The following is a 27,769-nucleotide window of genomic DNA, read 5'->3' as shown; positions in this document are numbered from 1 at the left end:
TCACAGGTTCAATCAATCCCTGGCATCTCAAGGTAGAGCTGGGGGAGACTCTTGCCTGAAATCCTGGAGAGCTGCTGCTAAATTAGTGTAAACAAAACTGAGTTAGAAGGATCACCAGTACAACTGTTGCACTGGGTTCCTCTGTTGCACAACATTAGAATTCACCTGTCCACTAGTGGACACAGAATATTGAGCTACAGCCATTGCATATAGAGCGTGGAAATTGTTTCAGTGTGGCTTTTGCACCATATGGGTAACATCCTTCAGGCCGTGTGGAAAGAGTTCACGCTGTGGCTTCTCCACATACCATCACAGTGACAGTTTCTGGGATTGGAGATGCTGGCTTGGGGAGGAGTCACTGTAGTGATCTAGAGATTTGATCCCATGCCAATAAGGTAATGTGAGAAAGGCCTTTAATATTCATTTGCATTGCTTTATGGATATGAGAACACTATCTGAAACTTGAACCTGAGACTCCAGGCTGTGCTGACCTTCCTAAAAAAGGCTAAAATCTTTGAAAGGACAGCAGGTAAAGGGCATACTGGACTCCCACTTTAAACCTTGACAGAGGTACTGAAAATCTGACATTTGAAATAAAGTACAAAATTCACAAACTGCAATAGGGCATGACCTCAAATAATTAAATGTTAAAAGGGATTAATAATTCAGTGGGAAGTATGAGCAAAACCATACCGGCAAAGCTCTGGATACAAACCACACTTCAATCCCCAAAATGGTACATGCATAACTTCTTCAATATGAAGGCATCCTTCAAAGAACATGAAGGTCGAACCTATTTAAATGAGTAGGTAGTGGGAATTGGAAGAGGAAATTATGTCTATAAAAATGATACTGTGAATGGCACCAGATATTTAATCAACCACTAAATGAGGCTGGAGCTTCCAAAACCATATATGCTGATTTTGAACACTGGATGTAAAACGTAAATTAAAATGATACCAAATGACAAGTGTGCATTATACCATGCCAAAGAAGATTTTGATGGAAAATGATTAAAATTTGAAAATACTCTTAACCTGAAGTAGGGGAATTTCCTGTAAGTGTAAGTTAGAGTAAATTGGACAAAGATAACAGGTGAACTACTAGATTAAAAGTGCATTTTAAGAGTTTGCAGAAAAAGTTATATTTTTAAAAAATAGTAAAATGACAATCTATTTCTGTGGGAAGTGTTGAAATATGTGCTTGAAGACCTCAAATTCTTCCAAATTAAGAATCAAAATTGTACAGTTAAAATTAGGTGAATGAAATCACCTGCCCACATTTGCCAAAATGACACACCATTTCAGAGGACCCACAGGAACTCAAGCTGAGCTGCAGGTCAGGGGTGGGAACCACAAGCAGTTCCAACTGAGACAGATACGCAGGAAAAATAGAATATTATCCTCCCAGCCTATGGAGTCAAGTTACACCATGAGGTCAATCAAAAATTTGATAACTTTCCTCAGGCTGGCAGCATGAAGGGAAAACATTAGATTATGTGTTTTCTCTTCACTCTGCCAGCCTCCCAAAGGCAGTTGCTTGCCATCAGATCAGAACTGAGTGCTTGATCTAACTTTTTGGACAGGATAAATAAATAAATAAATTTTTAATGTCCAGTAGCACCTTAGAGACCAACTAAGTTTGTTCTGGTGCATGCACACGAAAGCTTATACCCAGAACAAACTAAGGTGCTACTGGACAATTTTTGTATTTGTTTATTTATTTCGTCTGCATAAGACCAACACGGCTACCTACCTGATTCTTGGACAGGGCAAGTCACAGAACTAAAAAGTTTCAGAATTATGTTTCCTGGAGAGTACACATAATCTCTTCTAGCCGTTCTGGAAAATGCGCATGATAAGTAGCATGGCCAGACTGAGTGTTAGGTCAATACAATGGAGAATTTAGAACTACTGTCTTGTCTGTGAAACAAAAAAGGAAGTTGTCTCTTCTAGGAAGATAGGAACACTGAAGTGTTAAAAGGTATACAAAAAAACAAGAACACAAAAGCATTAGTAAAAGGTACATGTAGCAGGTTTCAAATCCCAAGTGATCACCAGTAAATCCAAACATGACATGAAACCAACAGCCATTGTGTCTAAAAGCACACTGGTATTCAGGGCTTTAGGTGCATTTAAAACCTCTAGAAATCCATAAAAGCTCATGGGTCAGAGGAAACAAAGGACCGCATAACATGTTGTGGAGAAACAAGCTTTTAAGCAGCCACCGTGGGATACCCAGACAATAATTCAGCCGTATGTGTGAACACAAGACACATTGATTTGAATCATTTAATCATGGGCATTTTACCGCAGCAAATACCTGTGCCCTCCCTCAGATATTTGTACTTGTGACAACAGATCCCACTTCGTGCTTCCACACATGGCTAACATAAGGGTGCACACCATTTTGCTTTACAGTTTGCATTACCTAACAGAATTTAAAGGCTGAAAGATGAATGGCTTAGCCAAATCAAATCTCTGATGATGTGTAGACCACTGATCCTTCAGAGTCCTCTCTCTCTCTCTCTCTCTCTCTCTCTCTCTCTCTCTCTCTCTCTCTCTCTGCTTCTGGGCTCGTCCACACTTCCGCTTGCCCGACCACTTTCCCCTGGGGAAAGCCGCTCTTTACTGCTGAATGAGAGTAAATGTCATTCAGGTTTTCTGCAGATTGATGTTTGTTCCAATTCAGCAGCAAAGAGTGGGTTTTCCCAGGGAAAGTGGCAGGGCAAATGGAAAACCACTCAGAACCATGCCTAGAAAAGGAGAAGCAGGAAACCTATAAGACCTGTGCTTTCTAGGCAAGTGAAGTTTGAATGACACCCTCCTCGCACAACCACATGTACTTTCTCAAGCTGAAGAATGGGAGGCATGTCGAGAAGGGGCTCTTGTCAAGAGTTCAAAATCCATGAAGGAAACATATTAGAGGTCCACAAATTCATTTCCTAATGGCTCTTCCAGTTTCTCTCAGACTTTTTAATCCATGGGATCAGTCCCCAGCCCAGTTGCTCAAGCTCTTCCTCTTCTCTCCCAAAAGTTCCCCAAGGCACAATCCTATGCTGCCCTGAGAGTATCTGAAAAAAGTAACCATCTAGGTGGAGCCAATGAGATAATTCCTTCTCACATGAATGCCACTCTCCTCCAACATTCTTTGGCAAGAAACCATCTTGAGTGATTCATTCATTTTCAGAGCAGAAGACCTCATAGGGTAGCAGCTCCAATACTACTACAGCTGTGAATTAGTCCTCTGAACTGCTTCAAAAGAAAACAAACTACCAAACTTGGGGTAGGCCTATGCTGGAGCCCTTGCACAGCTTGATTAACATCCTATGCATCTCATTTTGTTAACTTCTGTTCCATACTTTATACACCTGGGCAGGTAATTTGGTTTGAATTAAAATTATAGTTAAAATAGATACTATTTTATAGATGAAAAATATTTATTGAACACTGATGCACTGTAAAACTAATTCATATTTTAAAGTATTCTCACTAGTTACTATGGTAACACCACCCTGTAATGAATCTTTCTATAGCTACAATTGCTCATCATTTATAATTTAGACAGTTTCATCATATTTAATTATGCAATGTAGTAAAGTATCATACATTAATTATGATACATTTATTTCTGCTTTCCATTTGATATGTTCATCTCCTTTTTTCCGACCGAGTTGTATTCCATTATTTCAATTTACCATTAATTTCGGAATTCTAGCACCAAGGCACCACTAAAGTTACCCAATGAGCCAAAATCATACAAAACAACAACTTTCAACTATGTGTAGACAACAAAGCTGTTTTTATTCATTCTTACATAGGTTGAAGAATTAACAGCAGGAACTGCGCAAGGACACATTTTGACTTAAAAGGTTTAACAAGTTCTGTTCAGAAATACATTGTTTGGGTCAACACAATGGGCTACAGGTGGAGGACACCACTACTGAATGGGTAGTAATAATAATGCAAACACCTGCAAAACAAACAAACAAACAAACAAACAAACAAAACCTTCTAGGGTACCTGGGAGAAATGTTCGATTTATTTATTTCATAAATTATATCTTGATTTTCACGAACATATCCTCACAAAGTAGTATACATGATACATTAGTTATGCAAAAAACAAAAACAGTTTAACCTGTTTAAACACTCATAAAGCATAATCTAACCAAATCCACTCAGAGGAAAGTACTGCTGAACACAACTGGGTTTCAAAACACTGGTTAAGAATTCTGCTTAGGTGGAACCTGTTTAACCAAATTTAACACTGGTGCCAATGTATTTCCTGTGTGTAAGGCTGGGGAAAGAGTGTGCACATTTCCCATCTCTTGGTCGTGGTAACGGCAGCCCCCTTTGCCACATTTTCATGTGAAGGAAATAGTCAGGAAGCCTAACTAAAAGCTACACGGAAGGAATGAGCTGAAGACTTCTGGAAGCTGAATTGTTCTAATGAAGAGGCAGAGGACATGCAGTGGCACGTGTAGTAGAAAGCCAGAGGATGATCAAGTCAGATTAGTCTGCAGACATTAATGCCTGCCTACTTACCGGTACTTACTAACTGCTAAAACTCCCAATGTAATACGTATATCTGCCAAGTGTGGGAGGGGCCAAAGCTCAGTGGTAGAGCACATGAGCTGCACGCAGAAGGTCCAAAATGCAACCCTCAGCATCCCAAGCAAAAAGGATCTTGCAATAAAGGGCGCAAAAGATCTCTGCTTAAGACCCTGGCAAGCTACTGCCAAAGAGAGCAGGCAAACCTGGGCAAATAGTCTGACTAGGTGTAAGACCAGGTCACACATATATATACCACTAGATCACACAAGCTATTTGCACCAGTTCTCCTAGGTAATCCCCTACCCAGATTCTTAGGTTTTCCTGTAGGAAAGTATCCCCACACACGACGCACAGAAAGGATTGTTATTGAAGCAATTATGTAGTGGTGCAAGACTATGATTAGAAAATCAAGTGCTAATTATTAGGGTTTTCAAAGGCTTTCTTTTCCTTTTAAGAAAATGAACTATTGGAGTGTTTTTAAAATTAATATTATTGTTACATAGAGAGTGCCAATATTTGACAGACAAGGCAGCTCTATTTGCTGCAACAGCCTCTATAATTAAGGAATGGGGGGAATTGGGGTCAGTTTTTGATGACTGGCATGGAACTCTGCTGATCAAATAATTTCAATGTATAATAATGATGTACATTGATTACATAAATTATCTGTTTTATTCAGTTGTAAAAGAGTTTAATGGGTGTTTTCAGTTATTTGGGTATTTTCAAATATTACTTTTGAATATTTTATTATTGGATGTATACAGCTGTGAGTGTGCATAGTTTAGCTACCTGGTGCTTACTGAAATGGTCTCAGGAATGACTCAAGAAACTGAAAATGAGGAAAGGCAACATGATTTTTTAGATGCAAATTGCCAAGCCAACAATCAGCTATATGAGAATGACCACTACTGCTTACAGAAGCCAAGGTAGTTGACCTTAATGATCATCCATGGATAAAAGTGATGCTAAAATCTAGTGAGGAGATTCCAGGTTGCTAAGATTTGCAGGGCAGAAGACAATGATTATAATACAGTACAACAACCTGAGACATAGTGCATATAAATTTTACAAAACTTTGTGGTGGCTGCCCACCCCCACTCCATTGCCACAAATCCCTTTTTAGCATAAGAAGGCAGACTTGTCACTAAACAGTTTAGAGGACTAGTAACTTAAGTGCATTGGACCACACAAAGAAGAACACATCCATTTTTACCTGTATGCAAGTGCCAGGGCCCAGGCGCAGGCAGCGCAGTAAAGACTGTCGTGTACTTTTGCCCTTTGGTTGTCACCCAGTGTTTTTGTAGGAAAGAGGCCAGTGGTTGGACTTTGGAAAAGTAACACTGTTGACTTGACTGCCAAGATAAACAACAACAATTATTATTATTATTACTTCAATTTTTTGCAGTTTCAGAAAGTACAGTATTTTTAAACAAAGGAATACGACCTGCAAAAACCAGATAACATGGAAAAGGAAAAGTGAGGGGGGGGGGAATAAGTTAACGATGATGCAAGGGAAAAGATGCACAGTCAAAACTGCATGTCAGTTTTTACCATTTCCCCATGTTTCTCTATTGTTTTTCCTTTGTGCCTTTTGCTCTGGATCTGTTCTTGGCAACATCTGTTGACTGCTATTCCTAGGCTTTGTCTACACTACAAAAAGCAGTTTAACTGTGATAGCATCCCCTCTAGGAACCCTGAGGACACTAGAGAATGCTATCACAGAATTTTCAGTCCCTGAACAAAACTACAACTCCCAGTTCCTTTGGAACTCTGCATGGAAACAAACTGCCATTATACCACATATTTTAGCATACCTCAACACCTAATAAGAGGCATCATTCTCTTTAACACTTGCTCATCCTGCCCAGTAGCAAATAAAAATAAATTTTTTTAACAATGCATCAGAGTTAGAGTTGGCCACTCTATGTGTTTTATTGTTCGTGTTTCTAATTTAATGTAATCTTACTGTCCTCTTTATAACACCTTTAGTTTAGATTCTTTCACTTTTTATGCTTTATAGAGAGTTTAGTTATTGAACAATCACATTCAGAGCATTCTTGGTACCTCAGAACAGAATACTGAAGAAATGTCCTTCCATGTGAAAGCTATTTATGGTTCAATTATGGCTTCTGGGGGGGAAATTAAAACAAAAATCTTTTTTACTCTGTGGACAGTCTTCAGTCCCTTCTCTCTTTACAAGTAAACTTGTATTTATATAAAATGCCTACAAGCAATGAAAACCATAAATTTTAATTATTCTCAAGGAAGTTCTATCCATAGTATTTTAAAGTTTATTTTAACTAGGCTAGAGGTTCCAAGAACAGCCCATTGCTACTTTAGAAGGTCATTTTATAATTTCTATATTGGGAGACAGATGAAAAATAATGATGGATTCGTTTAATGTAATACCGTGTTTCTCATATTTTAAGGCATCCCCAAAAAATAAGCCATGACAGGATTTCTAAGGGTTGGTGAAAAATAAGACATACCCCGAAAATAAGCACTATCGCAAAGCCCCGACCGAGCGAGAGGCGAAGGCGCGGGACCCAGCAGGAGCTCCCTGCCTGCTTCCCCGAGCTGTAGCGCATCGGGGGACAGAGCCGAAGATCGGCGGGCGCTCCTTGCTGGGCTTGACAAGCCCGGCAAACAGCGCCCGCCGATCTTTGGACCTGTCCTGTGTGACAGGCGGGGGTGGGGGGGAAGCGGAGATCGTGCTCCGCTCTCCCCCCACCCCCGCCTGTCACCAAAGATCGGCGGGCGCTGTTTGCTGGGCTTGACAAGCCCGGCAAACAGCGCCCGCCGATCTTTGGACCTGTCCGGTGTGACAGGCGGGGGTGGGGGGGAAGCGGAGATCGTGCTCCGCTCTCCCCCCACCCCCGCCTGTCACCAAAGATCGGCGGGCGCTGTTTGCTGGGCTTGACAAGCCCGGCAAACAGCGCCCGCGTGCACTTTTTAAAAAATAAGACATCCCTCAAAAATAAGCCATGTCGTGTTTTTTTGAGGAAAAAATTAATATAAGACATGACTTATAATATGAGAAACACGGTATAGATTGTAAACTGAACTGGAAACTTGCTCAGAGAAGGAAAAATGTGTTTATTTGAATATGCTGTTTCTCAAATAATATCGACTTCATCATTACAACTGGGCTCCAAAGAGCTTCTTGTGGTATCTGAATTGGAGAAACAGATGCCCAATTTCTTCTGATTTCCTCCTCGGCCTTTAGCCCCTCCTGCCACAACACCATGTCCCATATCAGCATTGGGAGTAACTTGGGGTGGGATGCAATCCACTGCACTGAGATGAAAGAGGCAAAAAAGCCCTGCAGTCCTTGGTGTTATTTCCCTAGCAGCACTCGTGTTTCATTGCTATATCACAACAACATCCAAGTGGGTATTGTCACAATCACACAACGCCACATGTCAAGGTAGCCAAGACTGGTAGCAAAAAAAGGTGGCAGGCACACCTCAATCATCCTGGCTTGCCGAGAGGGAGAGAAATTGGTGCAACCAATTGAAGCTGTCCATCACTGTAGTGGCCACCATAATCTGGCCACAACAGCTACCAAGCACAATAAGTCAGCAGACCTGTCTGCTCAGAATTCCCCCCACATTCTCTCTTTATCTGACCTGCCATAATAAAAAAATGAACATTCATTTAAAAATATTTTGAACTTTAAGATACAACTTCTTTATATTTGAACTTTGCCAGCTGGGTCACTCAAGCGAACGCCCTTCATCCTAGAGTAGGCTGTCATTTTTTTAATAATTATGAAATGACTGCTTTTATAATTATGAATAATTATGAAAACTTTTGAATAATTATGAAAAGGATAGCAAGGAGCAGCAAAGTTAGCCATTGCCAAGTTTTAGAATTTAAGCTGGATGGTCTGTGTGAGAACCTCTATTTGAAGGTAGTGTTGTACACACTGTACAAGTGCATCTGCTTGACTGTTTGAGGTTGCACTGTCATTACTTATTTTTTGCCACTGAATAATTAAGCTCACTGCTCTATTGGAATCCTACTCTAGCAGGATTCAAGCAAATGGGTAGGCATTCACTGCTTGAAAACACAGCACATTTGAGCAGGCCATATGGCTCACGGTTGGTTGCTTATTTGCCTTAATAGATTTAATGCGGCAGAACAACTGAATGTCCCTGAATATAAGCAATGTTCAGTCCTGAACAAATATAATCTTAGTCTATATCAGGGGTTGGCAAACTATAGTCCGCAGGCTGGATCAGGCCCAATTGCCTTCAGGATCCGGCCCGCGGACTGTCCGTGGATCAGCATGGGGATTCTGTTCGTTTGGGCTGCGCCATTTTCCCCTTGTGCCATTCCATTTCCCCCTCTTCCTCACACACACCGCGGTGGCGCCTCCTCCCTCCCTCCTCCTGGCTTCTCCCCGCTCTGCCTAGGGGAGGAAGGGGGTTGGGCTTAGCTGGCTGAGTGCCATTTTAAGCAGCCCCTCTCTGGAGCCAGCCCTTTCGCGCTGCTCATCTTCCCTCCGCCGTCGCTACTGCCCCCCTGGTGCTCCTGTGGGCCAGAGAGAAGAGTGGACGAGCTCACTCTGCCTACCCATGAGAAGCAGCGGTGGTGGTGGCCGCAGCCCCAGGGAAGGTAAGCGCAGTGGCTGGGGCTGAGGACTACTTGCCCCCCTTCTTTCAACTCCCCCCCCCCCGGTGCCACTTCTCCAGCTGCCACAAGGTCTGAGGGACAGTGGACCGGCCCGCGGCTAAAAAAATTTGCCGACCCCTCATCTACATGGTACTTTTGACTGAATATGTGAAAACAGGTGAGCATTGCTACAACGTGAACACCTGTACTTTTCATGATCCCAGTGATATTACAAGAACGTAGAACTATGTATTCAAATTACTTCTCTTGCTTTCCAAAAAATAAAGGCAAAGCGGCTGACAGTAAAAGAGGGAAAACTTAAAGCAAAACGATCAGATAAGATAAGAAACGCATAAAGCACAGCAAATATATTAGCAGAAAGAAATCAGCAAAAAACTAGGGTATTTTGCCCAGCAACATAGCAGAGAGAAGAAAACACAGGTCCATTTGTCCCCAAAGGAAGTTCCTTAAACAGCCAACTGTGACAGAAGATTAGTAACAACAACAACAACAACAACATAGGGACCAGGCAGACTTCCCTAGGGGAGGACATTTCACAGTGTTGATATCATAAAGGTCCTGTTCCCGTCCTTAGCTGGTGGAGGAACCCAGAGCAAGACATGGATCAGAATGGAGATAAATGGGATCAGAATGGATCAGAATGGAGATAAATGGGAGGAGATAGTCCTTCCCTAAGGTATTCAAGTTTCCAAACCATTTAAAGAACATTTGAATTTTCACCAATACAGTGGTACCTTGGGTTACAAACGCTTCAGGTTACAAACACTTCAGGTTACAAACTCCGCTAACCCAGAAATAGTACCTCAGATCAAGAACTTTGCTTCAGGATGAGAACAGAAATCGTGCTCCGGCGACACGGCGGCAACAGGAGGTCCTATTAGCTAAAGTGGTGCTTCAGGTTAAGAACAGTTTCAGGTTAAGAACAGACCTCCAAAATGAATTACGTTCTTAACCAGAGGTACCACTGTACTGATGGTTCCACAGAATGAGACACAAAATTTTTGATTTCCTAATTGTTTAAATAAGTTACATTCACAAAAAGTAGACATATTACTTCCAAAACAAATTGCCTCTCGTTTGACTTACCTATCCGATAGTAATTATCCAGCTTATCCCACAGACTTTCTCCATCTGGCCTGGGAAGGTTAATGCTTTTAAGGGGTTCATATACAGAACCTAAAGTAAGAGATTATAACACCTTGATTAGAATTACAGCAGTAACATGAAATTAAGCAATAAAGATATTGTCAAGAAAACCCTTTTATTCATTTTCATGTATGCATGTTCAACTTTTATACTTCACCTTTCTAACAGCCAAGGTGGCTTACAAAGGATTAAAAAATAATAATAAAGCCAGGAACAACAGTTTGAAAAGACTTTTAAAAAGCCTATAGTAACATAAAATAATGTGGATAAGCTACCGAAAAGCTTGCTGAAGAAGCCGTCTATCTAAAAGCAAATAGTGAAGGGGCCAGGCAAACCTTCCTTGGAAAGAGATTCTAGATCTTGGGTCCCACAACTGAAAAAGACCCAACCCCAAGAGTGGGTTGGAATAGAGCCTCATATTCATATCCAATTCTTTGTATCTAATCACTGGACTACTACAAAGCAGAAAATTGGAACAAAAGGAACTCCAGCTCTATAAATGTAACACAAGTTAACATAAATAAAATTTGTGCAAACCTGAATAAATGAAATAAAATGTATAGACAGATTTAAAATTCTGAACTTTCCTCATAAGATACTACATTATTCTACTTTTTTTAAAAAAGAAAAATCCTAGGTCTTCAACTTTTTAAAACCACACGGATAAGAACAGTCAAAACGGGGCCTATTCCTGTGTATTCCTTCTAAAACAGCTAAAGGAGTCAGGATGAACCAAGCTTTTGTACAGGAAATCCCATCTGGGAATTTCTTTTTTTTTTAATGAGGGTACTTCCACAACAGACAGAATGCCGAAATTTGGTATACTAGGAGCAGAATTCACCGAATGAATCCATCAAATGAAGCCTTGTGCAAGAGCTTTCGCTTGCGTAACCAGCCTCCCCCATCCTACCCCCAAAATTTACTCAGGTGGAAGGGGGAAACCCCTACAAGAACACACAGGGGAGAAAGGAGAGTGGCAAGTGGATATGCCTGAATAGACAGAACACATGTGACAGCTTGACAATGAATGCAACCCAAGGCATCCAAGATACCGTAATTACTAAAACCACATGAAAACAGCGTATTTACCTAAAAAGCACAAATGTTTCAGTTCCTCAAAATAGCAACCAGTACTCCATCTAAAAAGTAACTGAGCCACATGGTAATGAATAGAGGGGTGAGAGTTCCCCCTTCCCCAGATGAACCAGTTGAAGGGAGTGGGAGAATACAGGTTGTGAGATGTATCACTGGGAGTGGATTACAACAGACAAGTCCTCAGAACCCTACTTCTTCTCTCTAGTCCAGGGGAAGCTTGCTATTGCTATAGCCCCTATTCTATGAAGGGTTTTATTCAGTTGGCTAATACACTAACCTTCCTCAGCACTCTACCCCAAGCCTGCAATGCAGCACCAGTTTCTTTTCTTGGGTTTTGGCTCGCCACTGGGCTCTCACCATGCGAATTACCTGCAATGTGTTCCCCTCTTGGGGATTGGCTGCCCCAAGGAGGGTGCTCAGTCAGTCAGCTTCTAGGACACCCAGCAGTGCTCCCTCTGCATCATTTTTCTGCCCTTACTCTGCTGCTCTGCTTGCTAGAGCCACCCACCAGCTGCCTCTGCTCTTTGTACAGTCAGAGAAAGGGTAGAGAAGGATCAGATGGGTCTGTCTGCCATTGCATGCTGCCTCTAGACTAGTCTTGTTTACATCCAGTCAGGCTGGCTAAGGAGGCAGGCGTCAACCAAGACCAAAACTTCTACAGCAAGTTGTAACTATGTGTACCACCTTGCAGTATTTTTCTTCAGCAATCAGTTTTCACCGGAGAGAATAATTATTTGGATAAATATGTAACACAACTGCACAGAAAAGACAAACATCCATCTACACCTTTACAATAACGATAGCTATATTATTTCCTTCACCATCTGAAAACTTGTTAGTTCTAAATAAAAGTGTATGCAATAATTTCATTTTTCCCCCTTTATAGGTGATAATGAACTTCAGGTACTGGATGAAGTAGCAAGGTTGATTTTATTATTGTTTTTATAATTGTGAAGAATAGAACTGTTTGTGCTTCCATCCACTTCACTTTGCCTTTGTATTGCCAACCTTGCTCATTAAAATCTAGAGGCTAATTACAAATTGGTAAGTTGCTAAATATATTTTTAAAAATCTGTTCCTTGAATAATATATTCATAGCTTGTGTATATGGGCTATAAAGATGGAAGCCTCTCTAATTAAGCTTGATGCTTCGTGCTCATTTTTTTCAATGGAGGTTATGATGTTTTAGAGTAAAGGATTAACTATGTGAAGCACCGACAATGGATTGATTTAGAACAAGTAAACATGTGGTTTAGATGCAATGCCAAACCATGGTTTAACGTTACACGCACAAGCAGACTTAAGTGCTTCTACTTTCCCTTCCCCTTCCATACAACAACAGCTTAACTTAATTCTGGGTCCTTGACAAATCACAGCTTGCCAAACCATCCACACCTGGCAAGCTATGGGTTGTACATGCTAGTTGCCCTACAAATCAAGACTAAAATATGTTTTGTGATAGCATCTTATGAGCAAAATAGGGTGTTGTTCTTCCAGGTAAAGATGGCAATGAGTAAGGCCTGTTTGTCCTTGAATTCTGCAGTCTGTTCTACATTTAATTTGTTTTATTTTTAATAATGTTAAAGTTTTAAAGTCAGTTGGCTCAGCAGTTAATGTTAAATGCAACATACAGGCTAGGAACATATCTGTTTTATTTTTATTTGGGCTTAAAAGTCCTATGTTTTAAATGGAGGAGAGATGCTGGGAGAGCAGCTGTTTTAACATGGTGACTACATGAGCACAGACCCCCAGTGCTTCAGATTAATCATCCAGAACTCCATTGCCAAATTTAGTCCAGAAATCTATGCTGGACTATTGACACTCAGCAACTGGATCAAGGGAGGCAGAGTTAACTTCAAAGCAATTGCCTTATAATGACAGCCCTGGTCCTTTATATTGCAAGTATGCAAGTAATGGGGAAGTAGATGTCTTATCCCAAATAAGAGCTTTTGTTACATACAGAGGCGGAGCTTGCATACCCGGGGTGCAGGGGTGGGGCGAGCATCTCAGGGTGGGGCTAGCTGCCTGTGGGGGTGGAACTAGCCACCCACGGCTAGCCTCCCAGGACGATGCCCCCTTTGGCGAGCGTCACAGGGGTGGGGCTAGCCGCCCGTGGCGAGTGTCCCGTGGCAACGCAGCAATGTCACTCCCCCTCAGAGATGACACCCGGGGCGAACCACTCCCTCCGCACTCCCCTTCCTCCACCAGTGGCTACATATTCCTCTAATGAAAGCTTAGCTAATTGGTCAATTGATCTGGACTTGTTAGGAGCTAATATACATGCTCCCAGAAAACCTCAGCTCCTCCACATAACAAAACTTCAACTATGTTTAATAACAATATTGGCATAATAGACTCTTATTCAGTCTACATAATAGACTGAAACTCCCATACTGAGGAAAATTTGGCTAGAACAATTAAGAATATATATGGTGCTTAAACCATGGTGTAGAAACCATATTCTGCTGGTTATGGAATCTGAGCCTTGGGACTGGGCAAGCATGGAAATATTAGGCATACATGGTTTGTTCACACTGGCACAGTCCCCTCTGCATTCTTGGAGATGGAAACAGAGTCAACAGAGCCATCTTGCTGTCAAACGTATCCTCAGTTGCCTCCTCCAAATGGGAAGATGTTTTGCTGACAGAGGAAGGCACCAGGGTTGGCTCAATGGCCTGTGACTTTGCACTTGGGGCATCCAATGTCACAGGAATCAAGACGGCCCGCTCTCCAGATAGCCCACCAGGATCTCCCTTGGATCTGGATCTCCATCTCCCAATCCACTGATGCCCTCCTCCAGGTCAGACTCCATGCACTCACGACCATACGTATCTCTACCAACTAGTGATAACACTATGTATATGATGAAATGGAATATGCCCACAAAAAAGTTTATACCATAGTAAATCAATATTCTTTGCTGGTTTTGCTGAAGCAGACCAACACAACTACCTCTCTAATATTTGACATGTTAAATTGTATAGTATGAATCTTACATTTATTTGTCAGTCAATAAGTAATTCCTTAACGTTATACTCTCAGCATAAAAACAGTTTTAAGTCACACGTTTTTCTATCAATGCTCTACAAAAAAAAAATCAGCTATACAAAATGTAACCGAATGTCTTTAAAAATAAAAAATCTATTTCCACTCTAACTTGCAGACACATTTTTGTAAAAACTTCAGTACCTGAGATCAAGAAAACAAGTGGCATAGCTATAATATTGCATTTACTTAGCATGTTGATGGGGGAGGGAGGGAGGAGCCATAAAACATGTTTTTACTATCATTATCATGGTTAGGAAAACTGGTCAGTACTTTGCATACTGAGAAATCCTGTAGACCAGACATCCCCAAACTCAGCCCTCCAGATGTTTTGGGACTACAACTCCCATCATCCCTGACCACTGGTCCTGTTAGCTAGGGATCATGGGAATTGTAGTTCCAAAACATCTGGAGGGCCGAGTCTGGGGATGCCTGCTGTAGACTATTTAATATGAACACAACTGATTAATTCTAATTAAAATGAACCCTGATGTCAGTTTATGCAGTCAGCATGTATAAAAAATAGTCCTAAATACTGTACAAACATGGAAAGGTTTGCTACATAGTAAAGTCACCAAATTCAACAACAGCCCTTGTAAAGATTCAGCAGAAAATGAGCCTGTAAGACTGACTAAATGAATTCAGCAAAATTAAGGTAGGATAACTGCTATTAACACTACCACCTCTACTGAAAGTATTGTTCACTATTCTATGCAGCCAAGTTCCATAAATATATATGCAAAAGAACTGGAAAACAAAGTCAAGGCACACTTCAGTATTCAAGGTTGCACTTGAGTCAGTTCAAAATTAGACGAAACTAATTCCATATCAATGAGACATAATGGAAATCAGTCATGTACTCTCAAGTCTTTGGTGTATCTAATTTGATTACTCTGTGCTGCTTCTTCCACTTACAAAGAAAATTGCATCCTTTTAACTTGAAATATCACCTTCCATTTTCATGGTGTCTTATAAGAGAACTTATGAAAGAAAAGAGGTGTTGACAGAGGCCTCTGATTTGTATTAATTTATTAAAATATGTTTGCTTGCTTGACCACACAAGCTCTTGGGTGTTAACTGATTGGAGGTTCCACTCCATTCCTCCACTGGAGGTTTCATAATAAAGAGGAATTCCACCTAAGAAAGCATATGAAACCTGCAGTTAATCATGTTGCAAATCCTTTTACACACACTGAGAAGCTATGATTTGCCACAACAAATATACATGTGCATTCACCATACATTTGTTTATTTGAAGGCATTTGTGTTTTGACTTCAGGTAAAGCTGAGATATTGAGTGTAATCTACAAAGAAAATAATAGCATGCCAGCTGGTGATATTGCAAATTTCCTCTTGCTTGAATGCACTATTGCTTAACAGTTTTGAGATTCTATACTTGAGGACCATAGGGGAGCTCATACTTGGGCATTTTTCTCCTGTTGAGGTTTACTTCTTCAGACCTCCATGCCTGCCTTGCTCCACTATTACCCTAATTCCTCTGAAGCTAGTTGAAACTCACACATTTGCATTACAGACCTAAATACATACGACAATGTTCAGAAATAAATGTGTATAAATTAATGTTTCCCACGTGGAAGAGGGGCTGCTTTGGTAAAAATATAAGACACACTCTGATCTTGAGGCTTACAAAGCACTTAAAGAAATAGCAATAACCATGAAGTCAACAAACACAAATATTTCCCCAAACTATCCTGATACAATTGGATTCAAATTCAAATGTTTATTTCCCAAACAAGGACACAAGCTGAGACCAAGATCAGTGAAGCAGGACAGTTGCCTTTTACTCTAAGCCAGCAGAGGATTTCAAGGACTTCACATCCATATATTCCATAGGTTCTTGTAGGGAGAAAGTTACCATTTGGACAATAAGTTCTCTGTTGCCCATGGGTGTAGCAAGGATTTTTTTTTGGGGGGGGGGAGCAGGACTTCTGTTGAGGGGGAGGCAGAACCAAAGTAATTGGTCAGTTAGTTAAGGATTTCTATTGTTTTATTTGATCAGGAAGGCAGCTCCCCCTCCCCGGCTACACCCATGCTGCTGCCCCATTCTGCCCTGGGATTCCCTAGGAGAAGCTGCATTGCTCCATGGAGGAAAATGCCTTCTATTTCTATCTACTTTGGCCACCTCATGAGAAGAGAAGACTCCTTGGGAAAGACCCTGATGTTGGGAAAGATTGAGGGCACTAGGAGAAGGGGACGACAGAGGACAAGATGGTTGGAGAGTGTTCTCGAAGCTACCAACATGAGTCTGAGCAAGCTGCGGGAGGCAGTGGAAGACAAAAGTGCCTGGCGTGCTCTGGTTCATGGGGCCACGAAGAGTCAGACACGACTAAACAACAACAACATTTCTATCTGCCTTCTCTTCCCAAAGCTGCAGCTTACTTTGCTGCCCACCAGGCCTGCATGCAACACCCCAACAAAACAGAGAATAATGTCAGGGTACATCTTCTGCAGAAAAATACAATCTAGATGCATAGTAATGCAAGACAAGAAAAGAGACACTCTTCTGAAAGCCCTGCATTGCATTGCAATCCTGATGGTTTAAAATGCAAGAGGACTTTGGGGAAATGGCATTAATTAGTTCCTTTCTAGGTTTAAAGAGTGCATTAAATACCCATAATGAATCTCGAATTAACTTACTTTCAGCTTGCCTCTTGCCATTTTGCTGTACAGAATCAATTATTACTGTATAAGCCTTAATAGTGTATCAATGGAAATATAAATTAAATCAACCCTTCATGCTCTTCACACAATCCAAAAGCAGATTTAGGCCATCCAAGTTACATAATTGGAAAAACACAGACAAGACATTCTACATTAAAGAAGAAAAAACATCAAAATCAACTTGATCTTAAGTTTTCAACAGTAAGCTGATTTGTCCCAAGTTTACCGTGTTTCTCATATTATAAGACATGTCTTATATTTATTTTTTCCTCAAAAAAACACACTATGGCTTATTTTCAAGGGATGTCTTATTTTTTTCCTCCTCCTCCTGCCGCGGCCGGCATTGCTGCTGCGCCTATCACTATGTCTTATTTTCGGGGTATGGCTTATATTCCTTGAATGCTTAAAAATCCTGCTATGGCTTATTTTATGGGTATGTCTTAAAATATGAGAAACAGGGTATTTCACAAGCAGCTTGTCCTCTATACAAACATTTCATGTTGTTGTTTTTCAAAATATTATGGGAAGTGTGGTCATGAAATTGCCTTACAAGGAAGCGGTTTATAATGCAGTCACATTTATGAATCTGCAAACATAATTGTGGAAGTTCAGTGCAAAACTTCAGTTCGGAATCCATCAAGGCAAGACCACAAAGTAAATTAGGATCGTGTATATCATAAAATGGCTGTTACAGAGAATAAAAACTGATCTTGGCATCACCTGAAATAATAACTATAATTGTATTTAAAAAAAATATGATCACTAATGATACTAATGCAAGTTGTAATGCAATATTAACAGTCCTTTTCCACCTCACCAGCAGATAGAAGTCTTATTCTAATACCAAACAATGGCACCCTAATAAACAGTCCTAAAGCAAGAAAGTCCATTAATAATGTAGCAGAGTAGATTACAAAAAGAAATGTTGCCATTGCAAAATATATACACTTACCAGGAAATCTGCCATCTGCAGCCAACAAAGAAATAAAATAATTGTTGTTACAATCACAGCATTCTCTCTCTCTCTCTCTCTCTCTCTCTCTCTATATATATATATATATATATTGACAATGAGAAAATTTCAAGCAGAGAAACCAGTCTTCACTGTGTCCATTCAATACATCAGTTTCCTTTAATCATGTAGCACTAGTGCACAGTCTAGACTGGTCTCCTCTTGATCTTCAAAGCAGATGCTGGGAATAGTCAAAGTATCATATACTGTATCTCCAGTTATTCCCAGTTATAATTTCTGACTAAATGTAAACTTGCTCTAAAATAAAAACTTTCCCTCATTCACTCTGTTCAAAGACATTGCTCATATTGATGAGAGGAAAGACGCAAACAGCCTCAGTAATGAAGCCACTACTGGGAAATGTTTGAGCACAGTGAGCATTTATTCTTGCTCCAACAAAAACAAGAGGCAAAATCATAGCTTATAAATTCATGCAAGTCCTTTGAAATGTGGGGTGCAAAATGAAACACAATGATAGACTTTCTCTGGGAAGATGATAAAATCTTTTGTCATGTGACTTGCCCCGTGATGGCTTCCTATTTACTGTACTAACACATAGCTACCACATCAGTTATTTTAAATTACCCGGGGACGCTGAAGATGTTAACCAGTATCAGGAGCTACTGGAACTAGAACCAGGTGAGCCACGGGAGTTGCAGCATCTTCCTGGGAAGTATAATGTTCTCTCTGGATTGGCTCAACCCACACAGACTGGCCAGTGGACCCCTCTAGACAAAAAGGACTATAAAATGGCTTCCTGTTTTGGTTGGGACTTTGCTTAAGTAGCAACCATCTACCAGGCTCTGCTATATTCTGGTTTTCTCCATTGACTCTGACTTTTGGCTTAATAACTCTGGTCTGTCCCTTGGTATGGCTCTTTTTTGCCCACAGCAGATAGCTCAGTCATGAGTACCAAGTGCTTTTAGCCCAACCAAAAATCTCCCAGAGGTGTGGTTACACATGTAGTACACTCCAGGATACTGTAATCACACACCCCTTAGTAGTTCGGTTTCTTAAATGCATGAACATCCTTTCAGCTTGATTGAATCCTCTGTTTATGGCATGCAATTGTGAATTATAGGTGCCTTGAAGATACCATCCCAACTGCCATTCACAGGGTTAGCTAGCCAAAGGTGCTGTTAAAATTAATGATCCTATTAACTCAGCCCAGGCTCATCCCTTGATCATGTAAACAAATCCAAGGTTGAAATAAGTTAATGAGATCATTTCAGAATAACTGATCCAGCTTTGCAACCATTTCAAAAGTGAAAAGTAAAATGAGAACACCATGTGAATTTAAGACTTGTTCACAAATTAACAGTGACCCATGTTTCTTTATAAGTAACCAAATGTGAGAAACAATTATATCCTGTCTGACCAGCAGAACACAAACCCCATTTCTCATACGCTTCATGATTTCCAGACAGCTCATTCTGCTCAAAAGGATTTTAAATGGACAAAATATGTTGCTGTGATCAGACAGCTTAAATTCTCTGCTTAACAAATCCTATGTTGAAATTATGCTTAATCAGTGTTGCAATCTACTCCATAGCAACAAATGGAAATCATAAACACAGGATTATGGTTTCACTGCAAAATCAAGCAGAAAAAGATATGCATAAATATCTTTCATAGCCTATCTGGAGGATAAGCCAGGGAAGGCATATAATGAAAAAAGCAGTGCTTTGCTACAAAGCACTGTATGTGTCCCACCCACCCCCTTTCAAACATATTCTGTTGTGAAAAAGCAATTATCTATTTTATTAAAAAAATCATATCCAAGTGTTCACAAATTAGCAAGCATAAGATATGCAGAGAATTATATTCTTGATAGGGTGCTGTGCTTATTTTCTCATTTAACCGACGGCAAGTTTGCCAAAATAACAATGTTTTAGAAACACAGCTCAATTTTACAGGAAGATGAAACAGCCCTGGATTAGTAGCTGCCACACACAAGATAGATTATTTTACATTAGAAAGCATTTAGACATTGACTTGGGAGGCTCTGTATTTTACTGGGCAACCATTAATGCACAACACAATATTCATTGCTCAGTCTCTGTATAGCCTAAGCCATTTATGTAGCATCAATATTGCTGAATGGTCATTATCTACAGCTCCATGCTACATAAGGGCACTTCACATTGTCTTTTCAGACTATCTGCTGCAATTTCTGCTTAGACAACAGGAGGCAACAAAGCACTCTAGAAACAAACGTTAGAAAAGTGACTTTGACAGTTAAACCTAATCCTATGCTTTGTGGTAGATGAACCTAATGCCAAATGACCTTGATGTGCGCCTAGTGCCGGTGCCAAGCTGTCCCACAAAAAAGGTGGGCAGAAGTTGGTGGGATGGACCAAACCTTTGTGTGACAACAGCTTCAACAGAAGGTAGCATATACCACTGTAATAATACCTTACAGGTTTATGGTCTGATCTTATGAGTTGCTGTAGTAAGACATAACATGCCACACTGGCTAGGTGAGGTCAAAGCTGGTGTCCTTGCTCCAGCAGGGACATGACACAGATTAAGAAAGCAAACTCTGCAGTAGAGTACGGTCATTAACGGATCAGAATGAGAAATATCCATATTAAAGGACAAAGAACTGAGTAGAAAAGCAGTGCTCTTTTCTCATAAGGCATTTTACCTCTTCCCCAGGCAATATGAAAAAGTTAGAAATTGCTCACCCCTTTCAGACACTCAAATGTGTATGATTGAAGCTGTGGTGGTCATACAGTATCCTAAAAACTACTGGAAGTGCCACCTTTATGTACCTGTCTTGTTTTAAGATGTTGCTGCTAAAACAGGAAAGAGTTCACATTGGGTGTTATCCAACTAAGTCACACTGAAGAGTAGACCCACTGAAATCAACTGACCTAAATAATGAGTACATTGATTTAATTGATACTCTAAATATGACTTACTGGTAATTGAATATCACCCATTGTAGATTGTTATTTGGCTTGTAGATTTTGTTGTTGTTATGGGGACAGATCTTATGTCCCTCTGTAGTCACAACTAAAAACAGTAACTAGTTGCAGCAAGTACACCTCATTTGACACTTTAAAGCAAGAACTGTCAACATTTCAAGCCTGTCCCTAAAACCCATCAAGATTATAGCTGAATAATTTAACACAAAAGTGATAAGCTACATCAAATGACTGGCCGTGATTTAAACCTAAAAGCAGACCCAAAACTAGATCACATACTTAGTATGTATATAGCACATCCCTTGTTTAAAGCACTTCACATATATATCATGTTGTAATCATTGCAAACTATCCTGCAAGGTAGGTCAATATTATTATCTCCATTGTGCACATCAATAGCTGGAGCTGAGAATGACTGGTTTGTACAACAGCACACAGAGACTGCACAGTGTTGTGTCAAATTGCAAACATCTTTTCTTCAGTGTCTACCATCAAAAACTGAGAAAAAAACATCACCTGCTACTAAACTAAGGCTGCTATCCTAACTTCTGGCCAACAACAGCAGGGTTCATTGAAGTGGCACCATCAGCTTCACATCCAGAGCCCTAGGGCTTGGGCAAGCCAGGACAAAAGGAAGACCGGCAGGAATAAAATGCCCCTTTGCTGCATCAGTCTCAGGTTCAGATTGGGTCCATTATCGTCACATGCTGGCAGCAGGGTCGCCACAGGATCTTCTGAGGTTTCCGCCAGCTTCCGCCCACCCACACATTAGCCAGGCACATTGGGACATTCCTCAATGGTGGGGTTTTCTGTCAATGGAAGATCTTCCATAACAGCAGAAGCCAGCATGGTTAGCAATAGTCAGGCAGAGAGACGCCTCTGCCCCATCCAAATCCCTCCAGCATGGTGGGTTGTGGTTTGGATTGCTCTAAAAATGTATTCACAGTTTTAAATGTTTCCTGTTATTGTTAAAGGTAACATGCTATGTTACCAAACTGGAATTCACCAAACAACTAAAATTGCAGTTCATAACTCTCTGTTTTTCATGCTATTCTTACAACATAATGTAAAATCCTTCATCATTCCCTGACAAGGCATGCTATCCTCCCATAGTTACATGTCTGGGCAAATTCATCCACATATGACTACCTAAGGATACTACTGTATATTGCCTAAATGGCTGTTTTACTTATTAGCTAAAGCTGAGTGGTCAACTGTTGTGTGGGAATAGGCTACAACTGCAAATGAGCCCTACTGTCTAGTATGTTATGCAAAATTCAATTTACAGTCTAGAACTGTGACCCAACCATTTCAGCTAATGAATCATTTCATCACAAGGCTCACAGTAATTCCAATGACAGTCTAAAATTATACTGCTAATTTTGCAATTTTGTACTAGCCTCATAGAACAAACTTAATAAAGCTTATGACGAAAGGCTACAACTACCAGGACTTTTTAGTTAAAAATAAAGGCAACTAGGACACATTAGTGAGATTTATAAAATTATGCATGGGGAAAGGACCATAGCTCAGTAGCAGAGCAACTGTTTTGCATGCAGAAGATGCCAGGTTCAATCCCCAGCATCCCAAAGGTAGGGCTAGAAAAGAATCTTGTCTGTGATATTGGAGAGCCACTGACAGTCAGTGCTGACAGTACTGAGCTAGATGGACCAATGGTATGACTTAGTATATGGCTGTTTCCTAGATTCTTATGCAGAAAATGGCCAGACAGAAGTTTTCCTCCTTCTCATAACACCACATATCTGGGTCATCCAATGGAACAACTTAGCAGGAGACACAGGCCACAAAAGAAAGTACTTCTTCACATAACACAGAACTTTATTATGAAATTCCCTGTCACAAGCTTGGGTGGTGGCCACTAGCTTGGATTACGTTAGTAAGCAATAAAGGAGATTTGTGGAAAATAGGTTTATCATTGGGTATTAGCCATGACGGAACCTCAAAATTCATAGGCTGAATACCAGCAGCTAAACTGCAAAGGCATGGGGAAGGCTATTTTTCTCATGCCCTGCTTGAGGGCTTTCCATAGGCATCATATTGACCATTGTGGGAAACAGAATACTGGACTGAAAGGATCTCTGGTCTGATTCACTGGGCTGTTCTTATGATCTTAAGCATCATTACCTCTTGTGGCAATGCATATGAGCACGAAAGAAGAAACATTGTTATACTGCTGATCATGTGGTTTTGCTTCACAGGTGATTGAGAACTTGTCCTGCTAGTGCAATGTGTCTGTGCTATAAAAATGAACATTAATGTATTTAGACTTTTTTACCTAAAGCTTTTCGAAAACCTCCGGCAATGCTGTAAGAACTTGCATGCCGTGCACAAACCTCTGTAGTTGATAGCCCTACACTCCCCAGATGCATCTGTCTTGATGGTAGCCACTGAAGTGAACAGAACACTTTGTGCTCTTGCTGCTTCAGATTATTATCGCTAAGAAGGCAATAGCAATAATCATATTTCTCTCTCTTTGAAAGGGGAAAATTATTCAGCGTGCCGAAAGGAGTAAAGCATCCTTATTTCTGAAATGCATAAATTTTAAATGTAGCTTGATACTTCTATATATTCATCGACAATTTCTTTTTGCAAAAAAATTACAAATCTGATCAGACACACAAGGCAAGATCCACAAATTCCTACATGGCCGCCTCATTTCCCAACCAAACTGCCAAACCCTGGCAAATCTCACATTGACAAGCAATTGTGCAACATCTACCAGAGCAGCCATAAACAGTCAGTAGCAATAGCTCCCAATAAGGAACTGAAAGCCTGGAGCACCCAGTAGTGGCAATAAATGGGAATAATGGGCATGTGGCTCTTGGCTGTGGGGTGGGGTAGGGGCAGGTGGTGGTATTAAAACCGCTTTGACCATTAATTGCTGTGACAGGCGCAGCACGTCCCTTTTTGCCACGAGGCGAAATGAGAGGTGTCCCCCACTCTGCTGTCGCTGCCAGCACCAACACCATGCCACACTGCCTCTGCTGCTGCTGCTGCTGCTGCTGCTTCTCTGCCAGCAGCAAAAGCAGGGGGCAGGTTGGGTACCCACAGTGGTGCCACCTTGGGGGCTTCCACCACCTGTGGCAGTTGCTTCATCCCACCTCATAGGTAGGCCAGCCCTGCCTGGCAATACAAAAAAGGAGCCAGCTAGTTTTTGAACAGAATCTAAAATTGCTCCCAGGCAGCTCAAATTGTTACCATCGCATTGCTTCAAAAGTGACAGGCACAATGTTTATTATTAACAGACTGAATTAAAAAAAATTATAATTCATACTTCACCAAAAGGACCAAGGGTGGAAATGTATGCAGCCCAAACCAAAAACATGAAAATAAAAACTATGCAAGACATAGTATAAAATTAAATTACCAATATGACCAGCCGCAAAAACATAAATTCAGATGCCTAAGATACCTCACCCTTTACCAAAAGTCAGGAAGATGAGGCATGTCTGCACCCAAGATGCACCTCAGAGGGGAGATCATTCCAAAAGGCAAGGGGCCAGCACAAAGAAGCTCACTCACAGCCCTCATTAGCACACATTATAGCTCTTCTTTAAAAGATGATGCTGTTAAGGTGCTACACCCAATATGCCAGCAAGTTTGGAAAACTCAGCAATGGCCAGAGGATTGGAGAAGATCAGTCTACATCCCAATTCCAAAGAAGGGCAGTGCCAAAGAATGCTCCAACTACCGCACAATTGCGCTCATTTCACACGCTAGCAAGGTTATGCTTAAAATTCTACAAGGCAGGCTTAGGCAGTATGTGGACCGAGAACTCCCAGAAGTGCAAGCTGGATTTCGAAAGGGCAGAGGAACCAGAGACCAAATAGCAAACATGCGCTGGATTATGGAGAAAGCTAGAGAGTTCCAGAAAAACGTCTACTTCTGCTTCATTGACTATGCAAAAGCCTTCGACTGTGTCGACCACAGCAAACTATGGCAAGTTCTTAAAGAAATGGGAGTGCCTGATCACCTCATCTGTCTCCTGAGAAATCTCTATGTGGGACAAGAAGCTACAGTTAGAACTGGATATGGAACAACTGATTGGTTCAAAATTGGGAAAGGAGTACGACAAGGTTGTATATTGTCTCCCTGCTTATTTAACTTATATGCAGAATTCATCATGCGAAAGGCTGGACTAGATGAATCCCAAGCCGGAATTAAGATTGCCGGAAGAAATATCAACAACCTCAGATATGCAGATGACACAACCTTGATGGCAGAAAGCGAGGAGGAATTAAAGAACCTTTTAATGAGGGTGAAAGAGGAGAGCGCAAAATATGGTCTGAAGCTCAACATCAAAAAAACCAAGATCATGGCCACTGGTCCCATCACCTCCTGGCAAATAGAAGGGGAAGAAATGGAGGCAGTGAGAGATTTTACTTTCTTGGGCTCCTTGATCACAGCAGATGGTGACAGCAGTCACGAAATTAAAAGACGCCTGCTTCTTGGGAGAAAAGCAATGACAAACCTAGACAGCATCTTAAAAAGCAGAGACATCACTTTGCCGACAAAGGTCCGTATAGTTAAAGCTATGGTTTTCCCAGTAGTGATGTATGGAAGTGAGAGCTGGACCATAAAGAAGGCTGATCGTCGAAGAATTGATGCTTTTGAATTATGGTGCTGGAGGAGACTCTTGAGAGTCCCATGGACTGCTAGAAGATCAAACCTATCCATTCTTAAGGAAATCAGCCCTGAGTGCTCCCTGGAAGGACAGATCGTGAAGCTGAGGCTCCAATACTTTGGCCACCTCATGAGAAGAGAAGAATCCTTGGAAAAGACCCTGATGTTGGGAAAGATGGAGGGCACTAGGAGAAGGGGACGACAGAGGACGAGATGGTTGGACAGTGTTCTCGAAGCTACGAACATGAGTTTGACCAAACTGCGGGAGGCAGTGCAAGACAGGAGTGCCTGGCGTGCTATGGTCCATGGGGTCACGAAGAGTCGGACACGACTAAACGACTAAACAACAACATAGCTCTTCTTATGCTAATAATTCAAAAGTGCATTTACAAGCAGTAACACACACAAGCCTCAAAAACAAAACAAGTGACCTGTAAGAGGTCAGCACACTTACCAGACCATGAGAATACACGGGCAGAGGTGGTTCTGTCAGCATCCAAAGTGGCCATTTCAAGCTCTGTAGCTAATCACAAACGTCTCAGGCTAAGCTATAGCAATTTTTGAAAATATTTAGTGAGGGTTAGAGGCAATCAGCTTTGAATTAAGCAAAAGCAGTGTTAGCAGAGTTATTAACATGATGCAGTGTACAATAAAGAGGATAATTAGATTCATTCTATTTTATGTTTTCCCTCTATACTGCAAAACTTGATTTTCCTATATCATAATTTTCAATAAATCGCACTGGTTGAAGTACCATTACCTACTTTTGCATAATGTCAGCCTACTGTTCTATAACAAGAATGTTATTTGACATTAACATTTCTTATTATGCCAGATAATATTGGATATTTACAACAAAGAGGGGGAAATCCTCCACTAAGTTGAAATAAATTCCAGGTCCAAATGAAAAGCATTTATTCTTTGCTTAATGAAACATATAATTGTTCTAAACCAAAATAGTATGCAATTACTTGCATTTTTCAATGCAATATTGCTTTTATGGAGTTTTGAAGCTTTTCATTAAGGTACCCAACAACAGATTTCAAATTTGTTCAGTAGGTTTCTGTACTGGCTCAGATCTCATCTGTTGATTTCACCAGATACCTCAACCCTACTTTAGACATAACACATTCATTTATAATATCCTACATAAACTTCAACAAGGTTTCAGCAACCTGGTGACTGTTCCCGACTCACTTTTGGGGAAATTAGTGCTAAAAGGAATATAAGAAAAATCATAAATATAAACACTAGCAATTCCTCTGTTTCTTGGATACAGAAAAATATAAAGGAATGTGTCTGTTTTGTATGAAATTGGAAAATGTAGATGACAATTTGGGAAGCAATTGATTCTACACAGTATCAGAACTGAATACGCTGCAGATTTTATTGCATCCTTCTGTTAAATTAAAACAAGGGTTTTAATTAAGCACAATTCTTCATCAGGCCAGATACTAGCATATGAAGGACACAGATTAACTCAAGTATTTGTCGATAGCACTGTCTCTATTGCTTACATAACGTATTTGTTTTGGATTTGTAATATCAGTTGCAGCAACCTCCTTTCTATTATGTCTGATAAAGGGCTCTGCACAACTCAGAAGTTTACAGTCTTACATAGCAGAAGAAAGTCTTGGTTAAATCAACACGTGGAGAGAAGGACAAGCAAGTTAGCCCCAACTCCCTTTGCTGTCCAAATGTTGTAGGGATAACTTCTTAAAACAGGGAATATACTCTACCAGTGTCTGATTTCTGATAAATTTAGAACCCTGAAAATCAGTGTTCTCCATTGTGCAGGAACCTCCATGAACAGAGAAAGCTCCCTGCTTCAGAAATTAGCATTCCAATTAGTGGAGGGATACGGAGCAGATCTAGCACACTTGTCCTCACTCTCTTCTATCACATGTTGGCCTAACACTTCTGTAGAACACCTGAACAGGGCTGGTTTCTTTCTTTCTTTTTAATTGTTTAATTAAATTTAATTATCTACATTGAAGAGGGGCATACTCAAATTTTCATTTA

The 27,769-nt window shown here is 40.7% G+C and overlaps 1 protein-coding gene across 8 annotated transcripts in view; it reads right to left on the bottom strand.

Moving 5' to 3' along the window:
• PHKB (phosphorylase kinase regulatory subunit beta) overlaps positions 1 to 27,769 on the bottom strand; it is a 151,564-nt gene that overhangs the window by 118,596 nt on the left and 5,199 nt on the right. For 3 of the 8 annotated variants that reach the window (XM_035117349.3, XM_035117348.3, XM_088671856.1), the window contains exons 2-4: positions 26,202 to 26,270; positions 10,280 to 10,369; positions 5,769 to 5,907 (exon numbers count right to left, since the gene is read on the bottom strand). In XM_035117349.3, the coding sequence (XP_034973240.1) occupies positions 5,769 to 5,907; positions 10,280 to 10,369; positions 26,202 to 26,270 (298 nt within the window). Of the gene's footprint in view, positions 1 to 5,768; positions 5,908 to 10,279; positions 10,370 to 26,201; positions 26,296 to 27,769 lie in introns of all 8 variants that reach the window. The other 5 variants (XM_088671854.1, XM_035117350.3, XM_088671857.1 and 2 more) reach the window with 2 other exon arrangements.

This window comes from Zootoca vivipara, chromosome 6 (assembly GCF_965207765.1).
Source record: "Zootoca vivipara chromosome 6, rZooViv2.hap1.1, whole genome shotgun sequence".
Taxonomy (NCBI): domain Eukaryota; kingdom Metazoa; phylum Chordata; class Lepidosauria; order Squamata; family Lacertidae; genus Zootoca; species Zootoca vivipara.
This window is presented reverse-complemented; position numbering and strand designations above follow the sequence as displayed.